This window comes from Pogona vitticeps, chromosome 6, assembly GCF_051106095.1.
Source record: "Pogona vitticeps strain Pit_001003342236 chromosome 6, PviZW2.1, whole genome shotgun sequence".
NCBI classification, from domain to species: Eukaryota; Metazoa; Chordata; class Lepidosauria; order Squamata; family Agamidae; genus Pogona; species Pogona vitticeps.
Window position 1 is genome coordinate 56,734,155 of NC_135788.1, and position 23,974 is coordinate 56,758,128.

The 23,974-nt window shown below is 41.7% G+C and overlaps 1 protein-coding gene across 22 annotated transcripts in view; it reads left to right on the forward strand.

Moving 5' to 3' along the window:
• The window catches only part of EZH2 (enhancer of zeste 2 polycomb repressive complex 2 subunit), a 219,086-nt gene that overhangs the window by 180,496 nt on the left and 14,616 nt on the right, over positions 1 to 23,974 (forward strand). For 15 of the 22 annotated variants that reach the window (XM_078377416.1, XM_078377410.1, XM_078377414.1 and 12 more), the window contains 2 exons: positions 7,394 to 7,434; positions 23,245 to 23,370. In XM_078377416.1, coding sequence (XP_078233542.1) covers positions 7,394 to 7,434; positions 23,245 to 23,370 — 167 coding nt within the window. The remainder of the gene's footprint in view (positions 1 to 7,393; positions 7,435 to 23,244; positions 23,371 to 23,974) is intronic. The other 7 variants (XM_078377422.1, XM_078377420.1, XM_078377421.1 and 4 more) reach the window with 1 other exon arrangement.

Consider the following 23,974-nt stretch of genomic DNA (forward strand, 5'->3'; position numbering starts at 1 on the left):
CTTAATGAGGAGAACTCTTATACATGTTTCCAGCAATACCAATGATCCAGAAGACAGTCATCAGAATTGCTCAATACCAAGTGGACGCAATAATGATCGCCCCATGGTGGCCACGCCAACCGTGGTTCACCTACCTAAGGATGATAGCAACAGATATATCACACTTAACGTCAATACCGAATCTCCTCTCGCAGAACAACGGAGCGATTCTCCATCCAGACATTCAATCTCTGAGACTGACGGCGTGGAGAATAACCCTGAGTTCCACAAAATCAAGCTTGAAAGCCCTCCATGCAGAAACTCTATGAGAACAAATGGAAATCTTTTAAGAATTTTACTGATTCCAATGGTTTAACTCCAAACCCGCTCTCACTTAAAACAATACTCACCTTCATTCTTCACTTATTTGATGTTGGACTGTCACACTCTACTATTAGTTTATTTTCAACTATCGTGACTCACCAACCACCTCACTCGCCATCAGCAAAACTTTTTTCCCATCGTACTCTGAAACGATTCATGAAGAGACTTCAAAATACCAGACCCCCAACTCAACAAATTGTACCTCAATGGTCCTTACAGCTTGTTTTAGATGCTCTAACTAAACCTCCCTTTGAGCCAATGGCTACCTGTAATGAGAAACTGTTATCCTTTAAGATGATCTTCTTGGTAGCAATCACATCAGCGAAACGAGCAAGTGAACTATTGGCCCTTTGATCAGACTCTCCATATTTACAATTTCATCCCAACAAGGTTACTATGTACTTTGACGTATTATCATTCCTCCCCAAGGTAATATCTAACTTCCACATGAACCAACCAACCATTAATACTACCAACATTGATCCCATCCCCATCATCAATTATTGAAAGCAAGCTCCACATGCTGGATGTCCGCAGAGCACTGGCCTTTTATACCATAAGAACAAAAGACTTCAGGAAATCTCCTAGATTATTCGTTTGTTATCAGAGCCTGAATAAGGGTGCTCCTGCTTCAGTGCAGACCATATCCAGATGGATAGTTCAGAGTATATTGTTAGCATATGAACTATCGATCAAGGCAGCACCTCTGCAGTTAAGAGCACACTCCACTAGAGCAATGTCGACATCGACTGCCCTACATCATGGAACCTGGTCCAATCCGACAACCTTCATGAAACATTACTGCCTCAATGTCAGGGCAAAGAATGATGCCATATTTGGCAGAGCGATCCTGACATCTCTGCTACTGTGACGTCCTGCCAGCAGGTAAGTGAGCTTGTTAGTCACCCACTTGTATGCATTCACAGAGGCCATGAAGAAGAAAGAAAGGTTATCTACCTGTAACCATGGTTCTTCTAGTGGACCTCTGTGAATTCACACATTCCCTCCCTTTCTCTCCTCTGTCCGTCACGTTGTCTAATAATATGAACATTCTACTTTGACAGCGGCGGACTATAGTAGGAACAGAGGGGAAGATCGGAGGGGCAGAGTTTGCATCCCAGGAGGAGTATCTTATTGTCAAATCTTTTTTAGAAGCTCTAGAAACTTCCGAAATGCCCTGCGCAGGCACAGAAGAAACCCACTTGTGTGAATTCACAGAGGTTCACTAAAAGAACCATGGAGAAGACTGCCTTGATAAGAAGGATAAACTTTGAGCAAACAGCTTCTGTAAATTGGACAGTATCCAATCTGATAATCAGGATGAACTTTGAAAACTTTCAAAATTTAGGAATAAATTGGATGAACTATTAATGCTGAAAAGAAAAAGAATGCATAAGGAAATTCTGGCCTCTTTCCAAGATAAGGGTACACTAGATCTTGATTCTTCTGACCAGGAAGGATTAACCCTTTCGAGTTGTTTGGTTCCAATTGTGGATATCATTGATACCACAGACAAAGATCAAAGGTGGGAAAAGAAACTGAAAGAAAAAGAAGGGCTGTCTAAGGAGAAGCTGATAGCAAAAACAAATACTTGCCCTGAATTGATATTAATATCAAATCCACAACCAGAACTAATGGTGCTAACTCTAACCAGGCAACCTTCTGAATCGGAACAGCCCAATAATTCTACTGAGATGAGAGAAATTTCCCTTACAGAGCCAGAATGGATCCAGGATCACAGACCTTTATTGAGGGACTAACTGAAGGACTACATAATTCAACAAGAATACAGGCTACTTTCGATCATGATGATGGACCAGAACTAGCATACCAGAACTCCTCAATTCTTCAAGAACACCCAAGAACATCAGAATGCTATTCAAATCCTGCAGTGATACCTTCCCAAGCTGATGCAATAGAGAGAAAACACCTGACAGACTCTCCTGCTCCCCTGGTTGGACTGACTTCAGATCTGACCATAAAGGAGGTTGAAGGTGAAGGGAGTGATCAGGAGACAGCAAGTGTCATCTCAGAGGCTCAATGACGGGTACCAGACCAGCATACACATAAAATTGCCCTCATATCATGGAATATAAATGGATGGATCGGACTCTCCCAGGACCCTGAATCAAGAGAGTATCTTTCCTCTAAGGACATTGTATTGATGTAAGAAACTTGTATCCAGGAAAAGGTGCCAATCAGTGGTTTTTACTCACACTCCATCAGTGCAACCTCCGGGGTAGGTCATGGAAGATGCAAGGGAGGCTTAGGAGTGTTGATTGCCACATCCCTGTGTGTAAACACAAGGCTGCTACCATCCTTCAAACAACACGCAATGGCCGTCCTTGCCCATTTTTAACATTGGGATTTGCTGATAATAAACGTGTATTTACCCCATCAAAAGAAGAAATCACAGACTGGCAATATGGACTGAATTTGAAGTTTATGTAGCAGAGCTGCTTCATTCTTATCCCAACACATATGTGATTCTGGGAGGGGACTTCAGTGCTCATATAGGCCCTAATGATCAAGCCCTATACTATTCTCAACGTAAAGCATACCCTCCTACACCTGGCCTAAATGGACTAATCGGCAATCTAAAGATTGGAAAGCAAATTATGCCAGTCTCCTCCTACATCAAATAACCACCTCCTACATCAAATAACTATCAAAAATGTGCTTAACCTGCACATTTTTAAATGGTGAATATGGAAATGACTATCCAGCTGAATTCACCTACCTGGCAGGAACTAGAATGAGCTAAATAGACTAATCATTTCATCAAATTTAATTCCATTACTGGAGAATCTGGAAGTAGCCCCAAAATTCCAAAGCAACCATCTCCCTGTCTTACTAATTATGAAAGCCCCTTTGCCTTATCTAAGAAACGACAATCATACCTACCCATGATACTCCCTGAGGGGGAAATATACTGTCAGGCCAAATGGACCCCAAAGATGGACCTGGATCTACAGACTTTATTTGCATCTGACACCATGCAAAGCATTAGGACATCTATAATGTACACTATCAACCCAGTGGAAACTTATGAGGAGCTGATCTGCGAGCTGAAACAGCCTGTTACTGGTAAGGCAAAAGTCACCCAACAATGGCAATATCCAACTTCAAAGCCATGGTTTGACAAGGAAGGTGTACTAGCTTAAAAAAGTCTTACAGAGCACCTACCAAGCCTATAAATTAAGTTCAGATCTGAAAGTAGCCCAAACCCTTCTGAAAGGTGCAGATGTGGGCCAGTTGAGATGGAATAGCACACTTGAAGATGTTCCACCATGGTCACCTGTGTCAACTTCCGAAATACACAATTTAATAGCCCAGATGAAAATGGGAAAAGCCCCTGGAGAAGATCTGATCCCTCCAGAGGCGGTCAAAATAATCTAGAATTTTGGGCTCCGGTTCTAGCATCGCTATTCACATATATCAATGCTACTGGCCAAATTCCAGAAAACTGGGGATTTGCTATCATATTCTCCATATTTAAGAAGGGAAAGAGAGATGACCCTGCGAATTACAGGCCTTTTAGTCTCCTTAGCACAATCTGTAAATTATATACTAGGCACTTATATTGGAAATTCAAAGATTGGCTGGAGCAGGATAAGATACTTGCAGAAGAGCAGGCAGGCTTCAGGGGAGGTCGATCTACCATTGACCAATGCTTCATATTATAACATCTTACTGAAAAATATACTTCTGATAAAGCAACTTCACTCCATATAGCTTTTATAAATTTCAAGGCAGCTTTTGACTCAATATCAAGGGTCAAATTATGGAGAAAACTAGAGGCTTCTAATATTGACAGGCGTCTGCTTCAACTTATTTAGGCTCTCTATAGAAATACCTCACTTAAAGTAAGATGGCCATCTTACTAATGCCATTCAAACCCAAAAAGGAGTCAAACAAGGTTGCCTTCTGGCTCAACTTTTGTTTAATTTTTATATCGATTCCATGGTGGACCAGTTAAAAAATATTGACTTTCATCCCCCTAAAATCGCAGGGAGGCATATAACAACATTACTGTATGCCAATGATGCAGCTGTCATCTCTAGGACCGCAATTGGGCTTAGAAGAGTTGTCTATATATTGTGAGCAGGAAGATCTGATAATTAATTTTCAAAAAAACAGAAATCATGTCTTTTGCCAAAAGGCCAATAATGCGAACATGGATGGTAAATCAGCACAGAATTGATCAGATCCTCCAATTTAAATATTTAGGTGTCATTTTCCAATCTAACGGCTCTAGGAAAGCACACTGTGATTATGTGTTATTAAATGCACAGAGAAGTTCTGTTGCAATATTACAATTTATGAGAACAAAGGGGAGGCATTACATTCCCTCGGCTATTAAATTGTTCCATGCAAAAGCAATAGCCCAACTACTGTATGGCTCCCAATTCAGCCCCTTCCTAAATATTGCAACCTTAGAATGTGTACAATCAAAATTCCTGAGGGCAATGTTAGGAGTCCCCAGATATGTCACCAACGTAAAACTAAGATTGGAAACTGGTCAAATTAAAATCGAAGCCAGGGTATGGATTGCAATTCTCTGGCTCAGACTATCTTATCTCCCTATTGGTCTTGCACCATTGATCCTGCAAGACACCTTTAAGTCAAAATGGGTTCAGTTAATTGAGAAAAAAAAAAGCCTCTTTGGGTCTCTCTTGGTTGACTCTGTTAACCATGGGAATGGAACAGGCAAAGAAAATAATTAAGCAGCGTATTGAGGACATTGAGAGACAAAATGATTTAAGCAGTGCCCCAGAGTTCTACCTTAGGGAGGACAATTTATACAAGGTTACAGCAGCACCTTATTTTGCCCAGTTGGAGCAGCCCAGGCATAGAAAGGCGTTTACTCTGGCCTGGCTTAACGCACTACCTTCAGCAGTGCAAAAGAGAGGCGGTATAAAAAGATCCCCTGGGCAGAACGCCTTTGCCCATGTGGAATGGAGCAGATAGAAACAATTGAATACGTCCTGTTGCAGTGCACATTTTACAAGGATGTACGTGAAGAACTTGTTTCCCCTCTGACTGGCCGATTTCCCAGTTGTATAGAGCAACAATATATGCATGTGCTGCTGTTTGACTCCAATCCCATTTTTACACATAGGGTTGCCAAATTTCTTACTGCTGCAATGGGCATTAGAGAAAGGACCCTAAAAGCGGATGAGCCTCTGTAGTTAGAGCATGGTTTGCTAGAAATTCTGGAATTGCTTTAGGGGAGATGTTTTGATGTTGTTGTTGTTGTTCACCTCAGAACTGAGTATTTGCATTTGATCCTAATTTTTTTTATACCTCTGTATATTTATATATTTCGATGTTTTATTTGTGGCTGGTCTTTGACCATAATAAAGATTTATCTATCTATCTCAGAGTCACCAAGTCACACCAATAAAAATTTAAAGGATCTGCAATGCTTTGAAGTAAATGGGATTCGATATCACTATTTCAGATAGTCATGAGAGTGAAGCATTTATCTTAGATTGCTCTACCTTCATGACAAAGTAGTTTTCTCCCCCTTCTCCCTTTTTCTCTTCTCTCCTGATCTAAGCAAGGGGGGGGGGGGTTTGGTTTTTTTACCTTTTGAGTAGGTTTTTTTTAAAGGTAATGTCAATTTTGCTGACTCTTTATAGCTATCTCTTTTCTGTGTATTTGGGTTCGTGAAGATTTTTGTTACATTAACAAATATTATAACCTACTCAGAGTCTCTGGTTGAGATATTTCAAACATCCTTTTGCATTCTCTCACTCTGCTTGGGATGTTCCCAGCTCTTTGCCAAAATCACTTCCTCCTTAGTCTGTACACTCAAATGTGACCTTGGAGGGGGAAACAGCCTTTGCAAATCCCTTTCCCCTCTTTTGTCATCTCTGCTGCTTCAGACATTGCTTCTCCTAGCAGCATCCTTCCCTCCTCCTCGTGGTTTGGGGCCCCCCACAACTGAGGGGTCCCAATCAGTTTCAGGAGCTTGCCTGAAACCCGACTGGTTCTCACCGCGATGAAACTTCACCATTATTAAATAATTATATCCTCCATGATTTGCAAAGTAAACAAATGAAAAAGGCATTGATATACTGAAAGACAGAAACACACATTATAGAGTGAGTTTTCAACGTCCTCATGCCTAAAATTCTTATGAAACAAATTGTCCGAATATTATAGTAATTCATTGTAATATGTATTGAGGTAATTGGGGAATTGTGCACATATCAGAGCTGCTACTGCTTATTGCCTCAGTAATGGTACTATTCATACATTTGTCTTTCTCTTCATGAATATTTGTACTGAAATAAGCAACTGCTTGCATAGGCAGAAGTATTGTGCTAAATAAAATAAAATTGGCAGACATCTGTAGCAGAAATGAATGAAAAAACTCTTATGCCCATTTGAAATATTGATCAAAGTGTTTGTACACTGGTGTGCTTTCTTTCCATAAAAAAAGAGTGTGCTGCTTATGTACCGACCCATAGGTGCTTAAAGCTCTCTTGGCAGTTTACAATTTAATTATGCAGGCTATACATTCCCCCCCCCCCCGGTGGACCGAGTACTTGAAAAATAGAATATGTTTCCTTTCAGATTTCTTTTAACAGCTGAAATGCATATTAAAATATCTTGCTATTTTAGCATTATTTGGTTTGCAAAATACAGTCTGTACACATATAAATGCTGGAGATAAAATGACATTATGTTCTTTATAAACTCGTACACATCTGAATTTGGAAAGTCTGAGCTTTTCTGTAAATTTAGCATGATTAAGTATAGCATTCAATAGGTGAAGTTGTGAAAATATATGCTCAGAGTAATTTTAATACAATTTCTGGTATTACGCTTAATGTCTTCATTATATGTTATTACAGGATGTTTTAGGGGACAATGTATATTTTTTGTCTTTAGTTTCTTGGATTTTGAAAACAGTAATAAATATCCTCAATTCAAAGCCATTTCTAAGATGCAACTGGATTTATCAGTTTCCCAGTCTAATATAGCCAGTCAACCTTATTGTGTGTTTGTGTTTTTACAGGTTGTGGGCTGCTCATTGCAGAAAGATACAGCTGAAGAAGGGTTAGCATCTTTAAATTCAACTTTGTGACCTGAAAATCTAGGTTTCCATTTTATTAAAAACGGAAGAAAAAGGATGAGCTGCATGGGAATACAGAGATAAAAAATTATTTGATCCAGTGAATGTAAACAAGAGGAGTCCAGTGTACAGTGGGCCCTCGACTTACGAACTTAATCCGTTCCGGAAATCCGTTCGTAACCTGAAAAGTTCGTAAGTCGAAACCAATTTTCTCATAGGAATGCATTGAAAACCATTTAATCCATTCTGGCTGTTTTTGGTTCTTAAGTTGAGGGGCAGTTCGCAAGTCGATTTATTAGTTCCCATAGGAACTAATGCAAAGCTGCTTAATCCATTCCTACCACTAAGGGCAGAGTTTTTTCCCTTTTCCCCCCTTTTTTGGTTTGTAACTCGATTTCGCATTCGCAAGTAGGGTCTATAGTTTCCTATGAGATTGGGTTGATAACCCAAAACGTTTGCAACTAGGGCCGTTTGTAAGTCGAGGGCCCACTGTATATTTAAAGATTCCTCAGGAGGTCCCCACTTACTTTAGTGATGATGCTCATATGTGTACAAAATGTTGTTCATAGTACTACCCTTTGTTGTGAATTGAGGTTTCAGTCAGGCTTGCAGCCACGATATGGGGCTAAGACTGCTTTGATTACTTTGGTAGATTACCTGTGCTGGGGAGCTCAACCACATCAGTTCTCCTGGAGCTTTCATTGGTATTTGTATTCCTCCATAAAGCAGGGAGTTGAATTTGATGGCCTTATAGACCACTTCCAGTTTCACTATTCTGTGAGTCTATGATTTGATAACATTGGCCATGGTATCCTATAGAATTGTCTTGATAGGTCAAGTATTGTGGTCACTGTATCACAGTGGTTCCAATCATCCTTGTGCAGACTAGTACCTTAAAATGCAGCTCTGTGCATGCTCAGGGACATATTACACCCACACAGAGCTGCAGGCATACAGGGCAGTAAGCACATGGATGCTCCAGCCATGGGTTGTTTCATGTGCCTTGCAGAATCTCATAGCAGAATCTTATCCAGGGTTGTGTTTTGGGTTTTTTTTTAAGCTTCACCATACAAAGTTGCCCTGTATATCGAAAATGAAGTCTAGAAACAGAGCACTAGGTTAAAGAAAGAAAGCCACATCTAAAAGGAGAACGCTAAACTGACAGCCAACCGTTTTAACAAAACCAACTAGTGTTAGATATTTCTCTCTCTCTCTGCGCTGTTCTCTACTTTCCTTCCTTCCTTCCTAACATGGAGGAGTGTTTAAATGCTGGTTTCCTCCTCTAAGCCCCTTGTAAATCAACTATCTCTGAATGAGCCCGATCATATTTGCTAGGCCTGGTGCCGATGCTTGAGAAATTCAAAATTTCTTTCCGAGTCCTGCCTAGAAACCTCTCGATTGGCTTTAACGTGGGTCGTTTTGCATGGAAATTTGTGTCCCCCTTCTGAAATATGGCTCACTTCTGGCTGTGTGTGTGTGTGTGTGTGTGTGTTTAGTCGTTTAGTCGTGTCCGACTCTTCGTGACCCCATGGACCAGAGCACGCCAGGCCCTCCTGTCTTCTACTGCCTCCCGGAGTTGTGTCAGGTTCATGTTGGTTGCTTCGCAGACACTGTCCAGCCATCTCATCCTCGGTCGTCCCCTTCTCCTCTTGACATCACACTTTCCCAACATCAGGGTCTTTTCCAGGGAGTCTTTTCTTCTCATTAGATGGCCACAGTACTGGAGCCTCAGCTTCAGGATCTGTCCTTCCAGTGAGCACTCAGGGTTGATTTCCTTTAGAACTGATAGGTTTGTTCTCCTTGCAGTCCAGGGGATTCTCAAGAGCCTCCTCCAGCACCACAATCCAAAGGCATCAATTCTTCGGCGGTTTGCTTTCTTTATGGTCCAGCTCTCACTTCCATACATCACGACAGGAAAAACCATAGCTTTGACTATTCGGACTTTTGTTGGCAAGGTGATGTCTCTGCTTTTCAAGATGCTGTCCAGATTTGTCATCGCTTTCCTCCCAAGAAGAAGGCGCCTTTTAATTTCAGGGCTGCTGTCTCCATCTGCAGTGATCATGGAGCCCAGGAAGATAAAATTTGACACTGCCTCCATATCTTCCCCTTCTATTTCCCAGGAGGTGATGGGACCAGTGGCCATGATCTTAGTTTTTTTGATGTTGAGTTTCAGACCGTTTTTTGCACTCTCCTCTTTCACCCTCATTACAAGGTTCTTTAATTCCTCCTCACTTTCTGCCATCAGAGTGGTATCATCTGCATATCGGAGGTTGTTGATATTTCTTCCGGCAATCTTAATTCCGGCTTGGGTTTCTTCCAGTCCAGCCTTCCGCATGATGTATTCTGCATATAAGTTAAATAAGCTGGGGGACAATATACAGCCTTGCCGTACTCCTTTCCCAATTTTGAACCACTCAGTTGTTCCATGACCAGTTCTAACTGTTGCTTCCTGTCCCACATATAGGTTTCTCAGGAGACAGATAAAGTGGTCAGGCACTCCCATTTCTTTAAGAACTTGCCATAGTTTGCTGTGGTCCACACAGTCAAAGGCTTTCGCATAGTCAATGAAGCAGAAGTAGATATTTTTCTGGAACTCTCTGGCTTTCTCCATAATCCAGCGCAAGTTAGCAATTTGGTCTCGAGTTCCTCTGCCTCTTCGGAATCCAGCTTGTACTTCTGGGAGTTCTCGGTCCACATACTGCTGAAGCCTACCTTGTAGGATTTTGAGCATAACCTTGCTAGCGTGCGAAATGAGTGCAATTGTACGGTAGTTGGAGCATTCTTTGGCACTGCCTTTCTTTGGGATTGGGATGTAGACTGATCTTTTCCAATCCTCTGGCCACTGTTGAGTTTTCCAAACTTGCTGGCATATTGAATGTAGCACCTTAACAGCATCATCTTTCAAGATTTTAAATAGTTCAACTGGAATGCCATCACCTCCACTGGCCTTGTTGTTAGCCAGGCTTTCTAAGGCCCACTTGACTTCGCTCTCCAGGATGTCTGGCTCAAGGTCAGCAGCTACATTGTCTGGGTTGTCCGGGATATCCAAATCTTTCTGTTATAATTCCTCTGTGTATTCTTGCCACCTCTTCTTGACGTCTTCTGCTTCTGTTAGGTCCCTCCCATTTTTGTCTTTTATCATGTTCATCTTTGCGCAAAATGTTCCTCTAATATGTCCAATTTTCCTGAACAGATCTCTGGTCTTTCCTTTTCTGTTATCTTCCTCTAATTCTTTGCATTGTTCATTTAAGAAGGCCCTCTTGTCTCTCCTTGCTATTCTTTGGAAGTCTGCATTCAAGTTTCTGTAACTTTCCCTATCTCCCTTGCATTTTGCTTCCCTTCTCCTCTCTGCTATTTCTAAGGCCTCATTGGACAGCCACTTTGCTTTCTTGCATTTCCTTTTCTTTGGGATGGTTTTCGTTGCTGCCTCCTGGACAATGTTACGAGCCTCTATCCAAAGTTCTTCAGGCACTCTGTCCACCAAATCTAGTTCCTTAAATCTGTTCTTTACTTCCACTGTGTATTCATAAAGGATTTGGTTTAGATTATACCTGAGTGGCCCAGTGGTTTTTCCTAATCTCTTCAGTCTAAGCTTGAATTTTGCTATGAGAAGCTGATGATCAGAACCGCAGTCAGCTCCAGGTCTTGTTTTTGCTGACTGTATAGAGCTTCTCCATCTTTGGCTGCAGAGAATATAATCAATCTGATTTCGATATTGCCCATCTGGTGATTTCCATGTATAGAGTCGCCTCTTGTGTTGTTGGAAAAGAGTGTTTGTGATGACCAGCTTATTCTCTTGACAAAACTCTATTAGCCTTTGTCCTGCTTCGTTCTGAACTCCAAGGCCAAACTTCCCTGTTGTTCCTTTTATCTCTTGGCTCCCTACTTTAGCATTCCAGTCCCCTAGAATGAGAAGAACATCTTTCTTTGGTGTCAGTTCTAGAAGGTGTTGTAAATCTTCATAGAATTGTTCAATTTCAGTCTCCTCAGCAATGCTGGTTGGTGCATAAACCTGGATTATTGTGATGTTGAATGGTCTGCCTTGGATTCGTATTGACATCATTCTATCATTTTTGAGATTGTATCCCATTACAGCTTTTCCCACTCTTTTGTTGACTATGAGGGCTACTCCATTCCTTCTACGGGATTCTTGTCCACAATAGTAGATATGATAATCATCTGAGCTGAATTCGCCCATTCCTGTCCATTTTAGTTCACTGATGCCCAGGATGTCGATGTTTATTCTTGCCATCTCCTGTTTGACCACCTCCAGCTTCCCAATGTTCATAGATCTTACATTCCAGGTTCCTATGCAGTATTTTTCTTTGCAGCATTGGATTTTCCTTTTACTTCCAGGCACGTCCACAGCTAAGCGTCCTTTCGGCTTTGGCCCAACCACTTCATTAGCTCTGGAGCTACTTGTACTTGTCCTCCGCTCTTCCTCAGTAGCATGTTGGACGCCTTCCGACCTGAGGGGCCCATCTTCCAGCGTCATATCTTTTAGCCTTTTGTTTCTGATCATGGGGCGTTCTTGGCAAAGATACTGGAGTGGCTTGCCATTTCCTACTCCAGGTGGATTGCGTTTAGTCGGAACTCTCCACTATGTCCTGTCCGTCTTGGGTGTCCCTGCACGGCATAGCCCATAGTTTCTCTGAGTTACTCAAGCCCCTTCGCCACGACAAGGCAGCAATCCATGAGGATTTCTAAATTGTAGTCTAATGAATGAACCCTTCCACTCATACATCTTCAGTCCCTCTGTATGGACTATCAGTATCGTATTGAGAATACCTCTCTTTTGTCCTTTTCAAAGTAGCTGGTCTCTCACCTTCCCTCTTTTCTAGAAGAGCAAAGGGAAACATTAATTATGATTTTATGGAATCATTTCTTTTGGTCTCTAAATAATATTTCTTCTCCTCTCCCTAAACCCAAGCAAGTGATCTTTGATCTCATTTATTTCCTTATGTTTATTTGTACATATAAATTATATTTCAAAAACTCAGTTATGCAGAGATGAGAGCATCTAAAGGTGTAGGAAAGCTTTAGGAAGAACACCTCTGCTCAGAATCTGGAAAATTCCTTTTGAAAAAACCAGTCAGTTACAGTTTAGTTCTAAGTCTCCCAAAAGGAATTGGTTATCATGGTAGTTACATTGTTGTAAGCCGCCCAGAGACCTTTGGGTAGAGTGGGCGGCATATAAGTTAAATAAATAAATAAAATAAAATAAATAAAAGTGGAGCACTATTGAACACCATGACCTTTCATGTCCCTCAAGGCTCCACCTTATTTTTTTATGTTATGTAACATCTATATGAAGGCTCTGGGAGAGGTCTGAGTGAGATGCTCCCAATATGCTGATGATGGCCTTGTCCGTCAATACCTTCCCATTAGTGCAATGCATTTTTCTGGACGGTCTACAGCATAATAAAATAAATAGCTACTGCAATGCACTCTACATGAGGCTACCCTTGAAAATGGTCATGATCTTTAAATTGGTGCAACAGGCAGCAGCTAGTTGCTAAATTGTACAAGGTATTGTAATACAACTGATACTGATAGAACTACACTGTTTGCCATTTGCTTATCAGGCCTAATTCAGAGTATTGATTCTGACATTTAAAGCCCTAAACAGCATGGAGCCTGACTATCTAGGCTCCTGCTTATCTCATTCTGAGCCTATCTGAACATTAAGACCTTCAGGACAGGCCCAGTTAAAAATAATAGTGTTATTTTGTCAGCACCAAGATCTCCTAAAACAGCGTTCCCCAACCTTTTTAGTAGTGCGGACCGGCGGTTCCTCTGACGCACATGCGAAGTGGTTAAGGAGCGTGTGCGCCTATGATGCGCGCATGTTGCCTCACTGCTTTGCGCATGTGCACCTGCCCACTTGCTGCACCCACCCCACCCCTGCACGTGGGCACATGCTTGAAGGGGTAAGGGAATATGTGTCAGTGGAAGCTGGGAGTCTTTTATTTTACTAAACATTTTTTATTTTACTCTTCACCACCCTCCGCGGGAAATTCAAATGCAGCCACTGGTGCCGATTCCGGAGCTGGAGGCACCAGCGGCGGCATCGGCCTACTGAAGGCAGCGAGGAGCGCCTACCCCGGCCTCATTGGAGCCCGCCGGGAGGCCAGCAGCCGGAGCACCAGCCATGCCCTGCCTCCTGGCTCTTGCCCATCCCCACGCCCCCATTGCTGCCGCCATGGCCAGGCCGCAAAGGCAGACCTTCCCCCCGCATGCACTCCCCTCCCCACAGCTGCTTTGTGTGTAGGGGCACTTGCGTGAAGGGGTGAGGGAGCACTCACGCCAGCACTGGCACATGCGCACGCAAAGCAGCTGTGGGGAGGGGAGTGTGTGCGTGGGGGCGGGGGGGCTTTCTTCGTGGCCCAGTTGGCCTCAAGCCATGGACCAACAATGGGCCGTGGACCGGGGGTTGATGACCTCTGTCCTAAAAGATTCTTGATGGTCGAACAGAGAGGGTCCAGGTGTAAGTGCACTTCTAATTAGGCTGAGCAGAGTCCGGGTAAACCCAGCCAGGCAGTGACACATACCCTTTTCCACAAGTCTGTTCTAATAAGCAATTAAGAGAGAAAAAGCAAAGATAAAAATCATGAGCTTTGGAGTCTGCCAAGATGAACAAAGCTCAGGCAAAAAGGACTCTAGTAGCACTCTGTGGCCCTTCAGTCTATGGATCTGCAGATTTGCTGTTCAAGAGACCAAACTTAAGATTTTAAGAATTATTGTTTTATTAGAAAAATAAAGTATTTAGAGATATTTAGTTTGTTGCATAAGCATAGCATAAGTTACATTTCCATAAAGTATTGCAGTTAGAATCTTAACAAATTCCATCTAGCAAAAATAAAAATAAAAAACTCTAAAAAGCTGCTTGAAAGGCAGGCCAGACCTAGCCCCCCTTCCCCTGCTCTTTCTCTAAACTACATCTTAGCATAACACTAAAAACTAGCATCTGGAACTCAAAACTCCATTCTAGTTCTCAGTTCTAAAATCAGTCCTAAAATCAATTCAAGTCTCTGTCTCCATTCTCCATTTTCTTCCTTACTGGAACCACCCTTCTTCTCCAATCTTCCAAGATGGTAACCAATAAGCATAAAGGACTGTTTCTCCTCACCACGCCTCCAGTTCCCATGAGAAGTACTGGTGTTGTTTTCCCTCATCTCGGGTTGTGATCCAAACAAGGGTGTTGTGTCTTGGCTCCTTATCGTCTTAGGACAAGGCTGTTTCCATGGAACTTTCCATTCACCTAATGGAGAAAACATTCTCAAAGCATACAGTCATGCTAACACAGAACCAATATGGATTCCTTCTACAACTTTCCATGACTACATATCCCATTCATAATTCACAGTTTAACCTTAATAATCTATACCATGACAGTTATAAGCCTGCTGAATAAACAATGTGAGAGAGGATCCTCTCCTGTGTAGCTCCTAGACCATGGAATATTCTCCCTTCTGAGTTGTAATCTGTTTCCACTCTGACTGATTTTAAGGTTGCAAAACCACATCGTTTTAGACTGGCAATTGATGTCTAACCTATTCAATTATGTCACCTTTAATCTGTATTGTTTGCTGATTTTAATAGTTTTTAATGTAAAATTTGAATAATCTTAATAGTTTACACTAGGGTTCTTTTAAAAAGTTAGTAAAGCTGCCTTGAATGGAAAAGCAGGGTATGAAAGAAAGGTTGGATTTCTGGTAACCTTGAAGGTTTTCATAGTACAGGTTAAGCTCTATAACAGAGTAAAAGACAATGCAGGGATGCTGTTATATTAACATTGACACTGACTATGTCATTATATATCACACACACATTTGTTTTAAAATGGCTGTTCAAGTTTGAGCTGTTAAATTAATAACACGTAGTAACATTTAGCACAGATATGTTAAATGTAAAAACCAGGAGGAGGTAATTAGGAATTATATATTTCAGGAATAAGAGAAACCTAAATAGTTTGGGACCCCAATATCTGGCACAACGCCTCCTTCCAATGAGATCTGCCCGTCCCACATGGTCTTCCAAGGACAGGGAGTTGAGAACATTCTTTACGTTGCTTTCTTCCTTCTTCCCCCAGTAAGGTGGCTTTCTATACACTTGTCTCTTCCATTCCCTTTCTGTGTACTCTCTAGGAACTCTGAACTCTACCCACTCTCCAGTCCAAGGATCTTCTTGTACTACCTCTACCAAATCCTCCTCTGGTTCTACTCTCTTCTCCTGTGCCCAACAAGTTTCTTCCTCCTCCTCCTTTGAACTGTCTCCCCCCTTTTATCACTCTCTTTTATATCTTCCTTCTTTCCTGCCAAAGTGGCACCCTCTGGTGTTTCTGACTCTTCAACTGTCCCAACTCTCCCACAATGGTTGTCACTTCATCCTCTGTCTTTCTGCTGGGAGAGATGAACAGTAACACTCTGTGGAGTACTCTTGGGGTTACTCCCATCCTCACACATATCCTCCTCCATGTGTGCTGTCGGATCTCTTCTTTGACTTCCCATGGTCACTGTCAGGAAAAGTAGTCTGCATTAATGTGGGCTCCCCCTTTTGTCTAACCACAAAAGAATACAGTTGTAGTGAAAGGTACCATCTAGTCAATAATGGATTAGACTGCTTCATCTGATTATAGTGGAGCATGATCTGTTACCAATGTAAGTGCCCCCCCCAAAGATAGTACTTGAGTTGCATGGGTAGCCCATTTGATTGCCAAGGCCTCTTTTTCAATAGCTGCATATTTCTGCTCCCTAGGAGTAAGTTTTCAGCCTAAATATAATATTGGATGTTCCTCCCCTGCTACCTCTTGAGTCAGTACTGCACCAGCACCTCTGTCGGATGCATCAGTCTGGAAGAGGAATGGCTATTCAAAATCAGGTGCATAATATACTGGATAAGAACATAACTTGTCTTTCAAGGTAGAAAAGGCTTATTCACGCCACCGTACATGATTGCTAGCTTTCTTTCTTCTCAAGGTGCTATTTCTGAGAACCCCTGGGATAAATTGTCTGTAATATCCAGCCAGCCCCAAAAACCTCTGGACTTCCTTCCTAGTGCAAGGATGGGGCTATAGTGACACCTTATCTACTTTTTCTTCTTGGGGTGTTACAATCCCTTGTTCCACCATGAATCAATCTTGGATTGAGCAACTTTACAATTTTTTGGCTTTACAGTTAATAAGGCCTTTCTTAACTCTTGCAGCACACCCCTTAGATGTTTTATATGTTCTTCCCAGGTTGAACTAAATACAATGATGTCGTCTATGTAAGCTGTGGTATACTCTTAATTGGAGTCAGTACTGTGTCCATTAGTCTTTGGAATGTTGCAGCTGCTCCATTCAATCCAAAGGCCATGTGGGTAAATACAAACAATCCCTGGGGTGAGGTGAAAGCAGTCTTTTCTTTGTCCTCCCCTCTTAACTGAATTTGCCAATACCCTTTAGTCAAATGGAGGGAGTAAAGAAAATTGGCTTTTCCCATAATTTCCAATAAATCTTCCACCTTCATGGGGTACGCATCAAATTTTGACACTGAATTCAGCTGCCTGAAATCTATACAGAAATGCTCCATCTGGCTTAGGTACTAATACTGGGTGACTACACCATGGGCTAGAGGATGGCTCTATGACTCCCAATTTTAACATCTCTTCCACTTCTTCATCAAGTGATGAGGCCACATTTGACTTGTAGACCTCACTACCACTCTCGGGGAGTACCTATTTGATCTTCCACCTTTCCCGTATGTCCAGGTAAAGAGGAGAACACATTACTGAATTCTTCTTCTAGAGCTCTAAGTCCTTCTCTTTGATCAGCATCTAACTCCATTCTCCTCCTCTCCAAACAAAGCTTCCCTTTCTTGCTACTTCTTAAATAGGTTTATGTGGAAAGTTTGTATTTATGTTTTTCTGGCATTCTTATTTAGTAGTCTGTCAGGATTTGGCGACAGGAAAATGCACAGAGTTAATTGAAGACACACATTCTTCTTTAGCAAGACGGTTGTATTTACAAGTATATACAGGCTGGCATCACATCAGCATGGCAGGAACTCATTAAACAAACCGGCATAGAGGATAGCAGCAAATGGTGGAGAGAGAAGAGAAAGCTATGAAGACACTGTTCACTTATATACATATACAAGGCTTCTTTAGTCCAATCAGAAGACACATTACTTCATCTTCTGCACCTGGGTGTCTTCTCATTTTCAGACATTACATCATCTTCTCAGCAGTCAGAGTGACTCAGCATACACACATCTGTTCACAATGGCAGCTCATTAATAACACATTTATCCAGGTTCAGGCCTATAAAAATTACAATATCCTGACATAGTCTACTGGGCTAATCTGTCTGATTACTTCATACAGAGGACCCTCCACTTACAGACAGCTCCACTTACAGACTTTTCAAGTTACAGACTTCTCTGGCCGCAAAATTTAGATTTGACTTGCAGACGGAGAATCGACCTACATACCGGGGGGAAAAAACCAAAATGGAACAAAAACAGCCAGTTATGGATTAATCGATTTTCAATGCATTGTAGGTCAATGGAGCCTCAACATACAGACTTTTCAACCTGCAGCCACCATTCCAATACGGATTAATTCTGTAAGTCGAGGGTCCACTGTATGGCCCTCGCCACTGAGCTTTACTGCCTCAGAAGGGAGGAGGAACAATACTTTCTGCCCTGGTTCTAGTTCTAGGTCTCACTTTTTTGTCATATCTTTCTGTCTTCGCTGGGCTTGTCCCAGTGCTTGCATAGCAATTGCATGTGCATGTTCTAAGTGTTCTCTCATCTCTAACACCTGTTGTACTACTATCTGTGTTTCACTATCTCCGTTTTCCCATTTTTGTTTCACTAAATCTAAAATTCCCCAAGGATTGCGCCCATATAGTAGTTCAAATGGAGAGAATCCTGTTGAGGCTTGCAGTACCTCCCTAACTGCGAACATGAGGGGTCCGAGTAATATATGCCATTGTCTAGGTTTGTCTGTCACTAACTTCCTTAGCATCCCCTTTATGGTCTTGTTGAAACGTTCTGCTGGCCCATTCGTTTGTGGATGATTCACTGACATTTTTAGTGGATATACCTTCAACATCCCCCATAAGTGTTTTAGGGTAGCACTCATGAAGTTAGACCCCTGATCTTACTATTTCTTGAGGGGAACTTAGTCTAGCAAAAACTCCCATTAATTATTTGGCAAGTGTCTTCACATGTGTGGACCTTAAGGGAATGGCCTCTGGATATCTAGATGCATAATCAGTGATCACTAGGATGTGTGTCCTGCCAATGATTTAGTAAATGGACCCACAATATCTATCCTAATCCTATGAAAGTGCTTTTCTACTAACGGGAGTGGAATTAACTGCGTGGTGGGAGGGGTTGCGGGGTTTTTTTGGTACTGTTCACATGATTGGTAATATTTTTCTACTTCTTTTCTTAAATTGGCCTTATCCTTGCCAATGTTTTGACCACTGCTAAATGTCCCACCATCGGGATATCATGTGCCAACTTCATCACTGTGCTCCTTAATTTAGCTGGGATTACTAGTACCTCTCTTTCGGTCGCCTCTTTTCCCTTATAATATAAGCCCCTCTTTGAGCATGAATTGTTTTTCTCGCTTGTCCTTTCCCTTTTCTGGTCCCACAGTTTGTATCCTTTTCTGCAAATCTGGATCATCCTGTTACCACATTATAATTTGTCTCTTGGGCACCCCTTGGATACTTTCCATTCCTGCCAACCCTTCCACATTTACAGTGGACCCTTGACTTACAGACGGCTTGACTTACAGACTTTTTGAGTTACAGACTTCTCTGGCCGCAAAATTTAGGTTTGACTTGCAGACTGAGATTTGACTTACAGACCAGAAAAAAACCAAAATGGAACAAAAACGGCCTGTTTCGGGATTAATCGGTTTTCAATGCACTGTAGGTCAATGGAGACTTGACTTACAGGCTTTTTGACTTGAGAACCGCCTTCCAATACGGATTAAGTTCTCAAGTCAAGACCCCACTGTATCAGCCCTCTGACCTCTGTTAGCCATTCGACTCCTTCCCAGTAACATTTCATGAACTAAATCTTGTACTACTCCTATTCTCAATCTTTGTTTTCGTCCTCCTATAGCTACTTCTGTTTCTGTCCACGGGCATGGTTTCACATTTCCATCTGTTTGACTTGCTTCAAGCCCGGATAGTCTCTGATCAATGTTCTGCTGCACCCTTTTTCTACCAGGGCTTTTACTGTTCGACCCTCCACTTGTGCCATCACCTCCCAGCCGGAGCATGTTCCCCCACCCATCTTGCACACGGCCATGAGAAATCCTCAACCGGCTATTCCCTCCTGAAGTGTCCTTCTTTATCACAGCCATAGCAGATTTTCTTTCCCTCAATCCTCACGTTTCTCCAACCTCCTCTCTCCAACCTGGTTGTTGGAGTTCCGAATCTAGCCCTGCCGTAATGAAGGGTCTGATGATTTTGAGCCTCTTTGATTCGTTGGTGTCAATCCTTTTTCCCCAGGATCATCGGGTTCTTCCTTTTTGGTGTCACGATGGCCGCTGCTGAACACGCCATCCTTTCTAGATTTCTTGCTCTCTCTTGTGTTGGATTTGGTGTAGGCTTCTAACAATGTGACTGCCTCTTCCAACATATTTGGTTGATGGCATAGCATTCAGCTCTTAATATTTGTTGGGAATGTTGTTATTAGCTGTTTGGTCACCATTAGCTCCACTACCTGGTCTGGTTGTGTACTGCCAGCTGCAGCTATCTTGTTGTGCTGGCTTTCATTTGTTGTGATAATGTATGAGTTGGTGTGCCAAATTTATAACACAGCCCTCTATATCGACGGTGATAGGCTTCCTCCAAGAGGTCTAGAGTGCCCAGTATTGTTCCTTTCACTTTGGCATAATCTTGTATCTCCTTTGGCTCTAGTGTATGTACTATTTCTTGCACCAATCCCATTAGGTATGGCATCAGGATTAATGTCCATTGGTCTAGAGAGCATTCGCTGCCGTTGCTATCCTCTCGAATGTGTGTAAGAGCGCTTCTGGACCATCCCCTTGTCCCATCTTTTGTAATTTTATATGTGCAAAGCTGGGCACAACTCTGAATTTGTCCGCTTGCATCGTTGGTTCTATAAATTTCTTGTCTGATCATTCCGGCAGTTTCATCACCTCCTTCTGTTGATTTACTAGTTGTTTCAAAATGGCATCTTGTCATTCCATTGCCCACTGCATCCATCTTCCTGTCATGTCAGGAGGTAAGGACTTGCCCCCATGTTGGTTGCCACTGTGATCATGTCCCGTGTCCTTTACCTCTTTCAACACCTTTTGACTCAAAGAAGATTGCTGCACACCAAAGTCCTCAAGTCAAATGAGTTTATTATTTAACATATCTTTTGCTTCATTTATATTCATGCCTTCTGGTTCTGATTTCAACAATAAATCATAAGTTTTAACTTTCAAAACTTGACAAATCCCCTTTGACCGATAAGGATGAAGAACTCATAACTCCCTGGTTCCACCTAGCTACGTGACCCGATATATCAGGTGCATAGTCCATTAACGTTATTGCTGAGGGTGGTAAACCCAGCCTAACAGCAGCTCCGAAACCACCTTGCCCGAGGGTTGCCTCAATCTCAGTCGGAAGGGACTGGCGCCCCATGAGATCTCCCAGGGTTCTTCATACATCTGCTCTGCTCTGGGCCTCTTTCTGCTGCCAGGCTTTGTATTCTTTATGTTGCTTTCTTTCTTCTATCTCCCCCCAATAAGGTGGCTTTCTATACATTTGTCTCTTCCATTCCCTTTCTGCGTACTCTCTAGGAACTCTGAACTCTACTCACTCCTCAGTCCAAGGATCTTCTTGGACTATCTCTACCAAATCTTTCTCTGGTTCTACTGTCTCCTCTTGGCCCAACAAGCCTCTTCCTCCTTCTCCTTTGAACTGTCTTCCCCTTTTTATCACCCTCTTTTATATCTTTCCTGCCAAACTAACACCCTCTCAACTCTCCCACAATGGTTGTCACCTCATCCTCCATCTTTCTGCTGGGAGAGACGGATGGTACACTGTATGGAGTACCCTTGGGGTTACTCCCATCCTCACAAACATGTCCCCTTTACATTACATCATTTTCTCCAGCTGCACAATATCAAGTCTTTAATCTTGGTACATACCTGAATCCACTGTGTGCATGACTCAGGTTATATTAGCCATTTTACTTTTTACTATACAACATTATAGTTAATACATTTTTAGATCAAAAATCTCAACACTCTCAGCCTTCTCAGAATTGTGATGACAATAATGTGGGGGAAAGAATGCTTATTGAAGGAACTTTATTAAGGGATAATAAATGCAACAAATGAATAGGATATGTATGTAGTAAATTCTGCCAGAACCATTGTAATATACTGGTATAGAATGGTTGACTAGGGCTCAGTGGACCTGGTTTGGATCCTTACTTGGAAACTCAGTAGGGGACTGGCAGTACTTCTTACGGACCTTTGAAAACCCTGTTAGGGTTGCTGTGAGTTAGATGCAACTTGGTAGCACATAACAAATGAACAGGAAATTCTCTGCGTACATTGCGAAATAAATGTATATGATGTCATTATGACACAAATGTGTCTGAAATTTGTTTTCTTCCTGCGTGGGTATGATTTCTGTATAAGATGTTCTTATAATTTTGAGAAAGAAGCCTTGGTAATAAGGAGAAAGAAGCTTAACTCACTTAAAGCATCAAATTCACTTTTGAAGAAATTTTAGTGGGAGAAATATGAACATATGCTGAATTCTCTCACTAAAAGTAGTTGGCTGCACAGAGGAATCCAAGGGGATTTCTGGAAATGAAAAATTGTCATGGCTTAACCTCTACGTCTTATGCCCTGCAGGACTGAAGGTGGAGGGAAGCATTTTCTCCTCTTTTTATCTTTATTTCCTTTTTTTATTTAATTTCCTCCTTCCATTAAGAGAACAAAATAAATTATGCCAATAACTCTGCCCATGGAATGCTTACCTTTTGCCCCCTCCACCAAAGATCTGATTTTAGAGAAATAAAGTTGGCTGACCTTCCCCCTCCCTGCACTGAGGAAGCTTCTCAAGCTAGACTGTTTTCTCAGTGGGTGGGGGAAGAGCAGTCCACTTTTGAAGAAATTTTAGTGGGAGAAATATGAACATATGCTGAATTCTCTCACTAAAAGTAGTTGGTTGCACAGAGGAATCCAAGGGGGTTTCTGGAAATGAAAAATTGTCATGGCTTAACCTCTACTTCTTATGCCCTGCAGGACTGAAGGTGGAGGGAAGCATTTTCTCCTCTTTTTAATCTTTATTTCCTTTTTTAATTTAATTTCCTCCTTCCATTAAGAGAACAAAATAAATTATGCCAATAACTCTGCCCATGGAATGCTTACCTTTTGCCCCCTCCACCAAAGATCTGATTTTAGAGAAATGAAGTTGGCTGACCTTCCCTCCCTGCACTAAGGAAGCTTCTCAAGCTAGACTGTTTTCTCAGTGGGTGGGGGAAGAGCAGTCCACTAGTCCCTGGGGCTCTAGTATTGAATCTTTTATGTCCCAAATGTCACTAGGCATGTTGGGAGATATTGGGATAAAACAGGTGTATATTTGTGCAATTATGATGCTCTTTGGTGCCTTTATCTTATCCACTGACACTGGAGAATATTCAGGAAGGTCTTTGCTTTTTGGATGTTTTGGAGGAAAGTGGAGAATTCTAACTAAATTTATTTTGATGCTTTTCTCTGTCAAATTTTTCTCTGATGTCTTCCATACATTATTTTTTGTTCAGATGGATCATCCAATCATGTTTACAACTACCAGCCATGTGATCACCCACGTCAGCCTTGTGACAGCTCATGTCCTTGTGTCATTGCTCAGAACTTCTGTGAGAAGTTCTGTCAGTGCAGTTCAGAATGTAAGTAATTTAAGAAAATAATATTTTAATAGCTTTCCTTGTAAGGACTGCTTGGAGAGATTTAAGAAGGGATTGAAGAATTTGGGGAGGTTGTATCTCTTTGTTAAAGGCTGAGCTCAACATTCTATTTGTCACAAGGTTTGACCTTGATTGGCTCTTTTCTTCTCTTGTCTTTACGGAATAGAAGGGCTTTGCTAGATTCACTCTGTGGCACTGGGAAGGAGGCTTTTATCTTTTTCCTATTATCGTTGTCCTGATATACATTTTCTCCTGCTTGCTATTAGCAATGCAAGGAAACTCTCATTTGTGCCAAAAAAGGAGAGAGGGCTGGTTTATTTGTTTGTTTTTAAGTATTTTTTATTATATAACAAACAAACAACACATACAAAATATACACACAGGGAAGTGTTTACCATACTACAATATCTAATATGTAATCCTGACTGCATAACTGTATTACAGTACTAAAATATTTAACCTATGTTAAATATTTTAGTACTGTACTCATGTTTATTTCTGGGCTCAGTCAACAAACATTTTTCCATTTTCTATAACGTAACTTCTCAAATCCTCAGATAATCTCTCTAACAGGCTATCCTGTTTT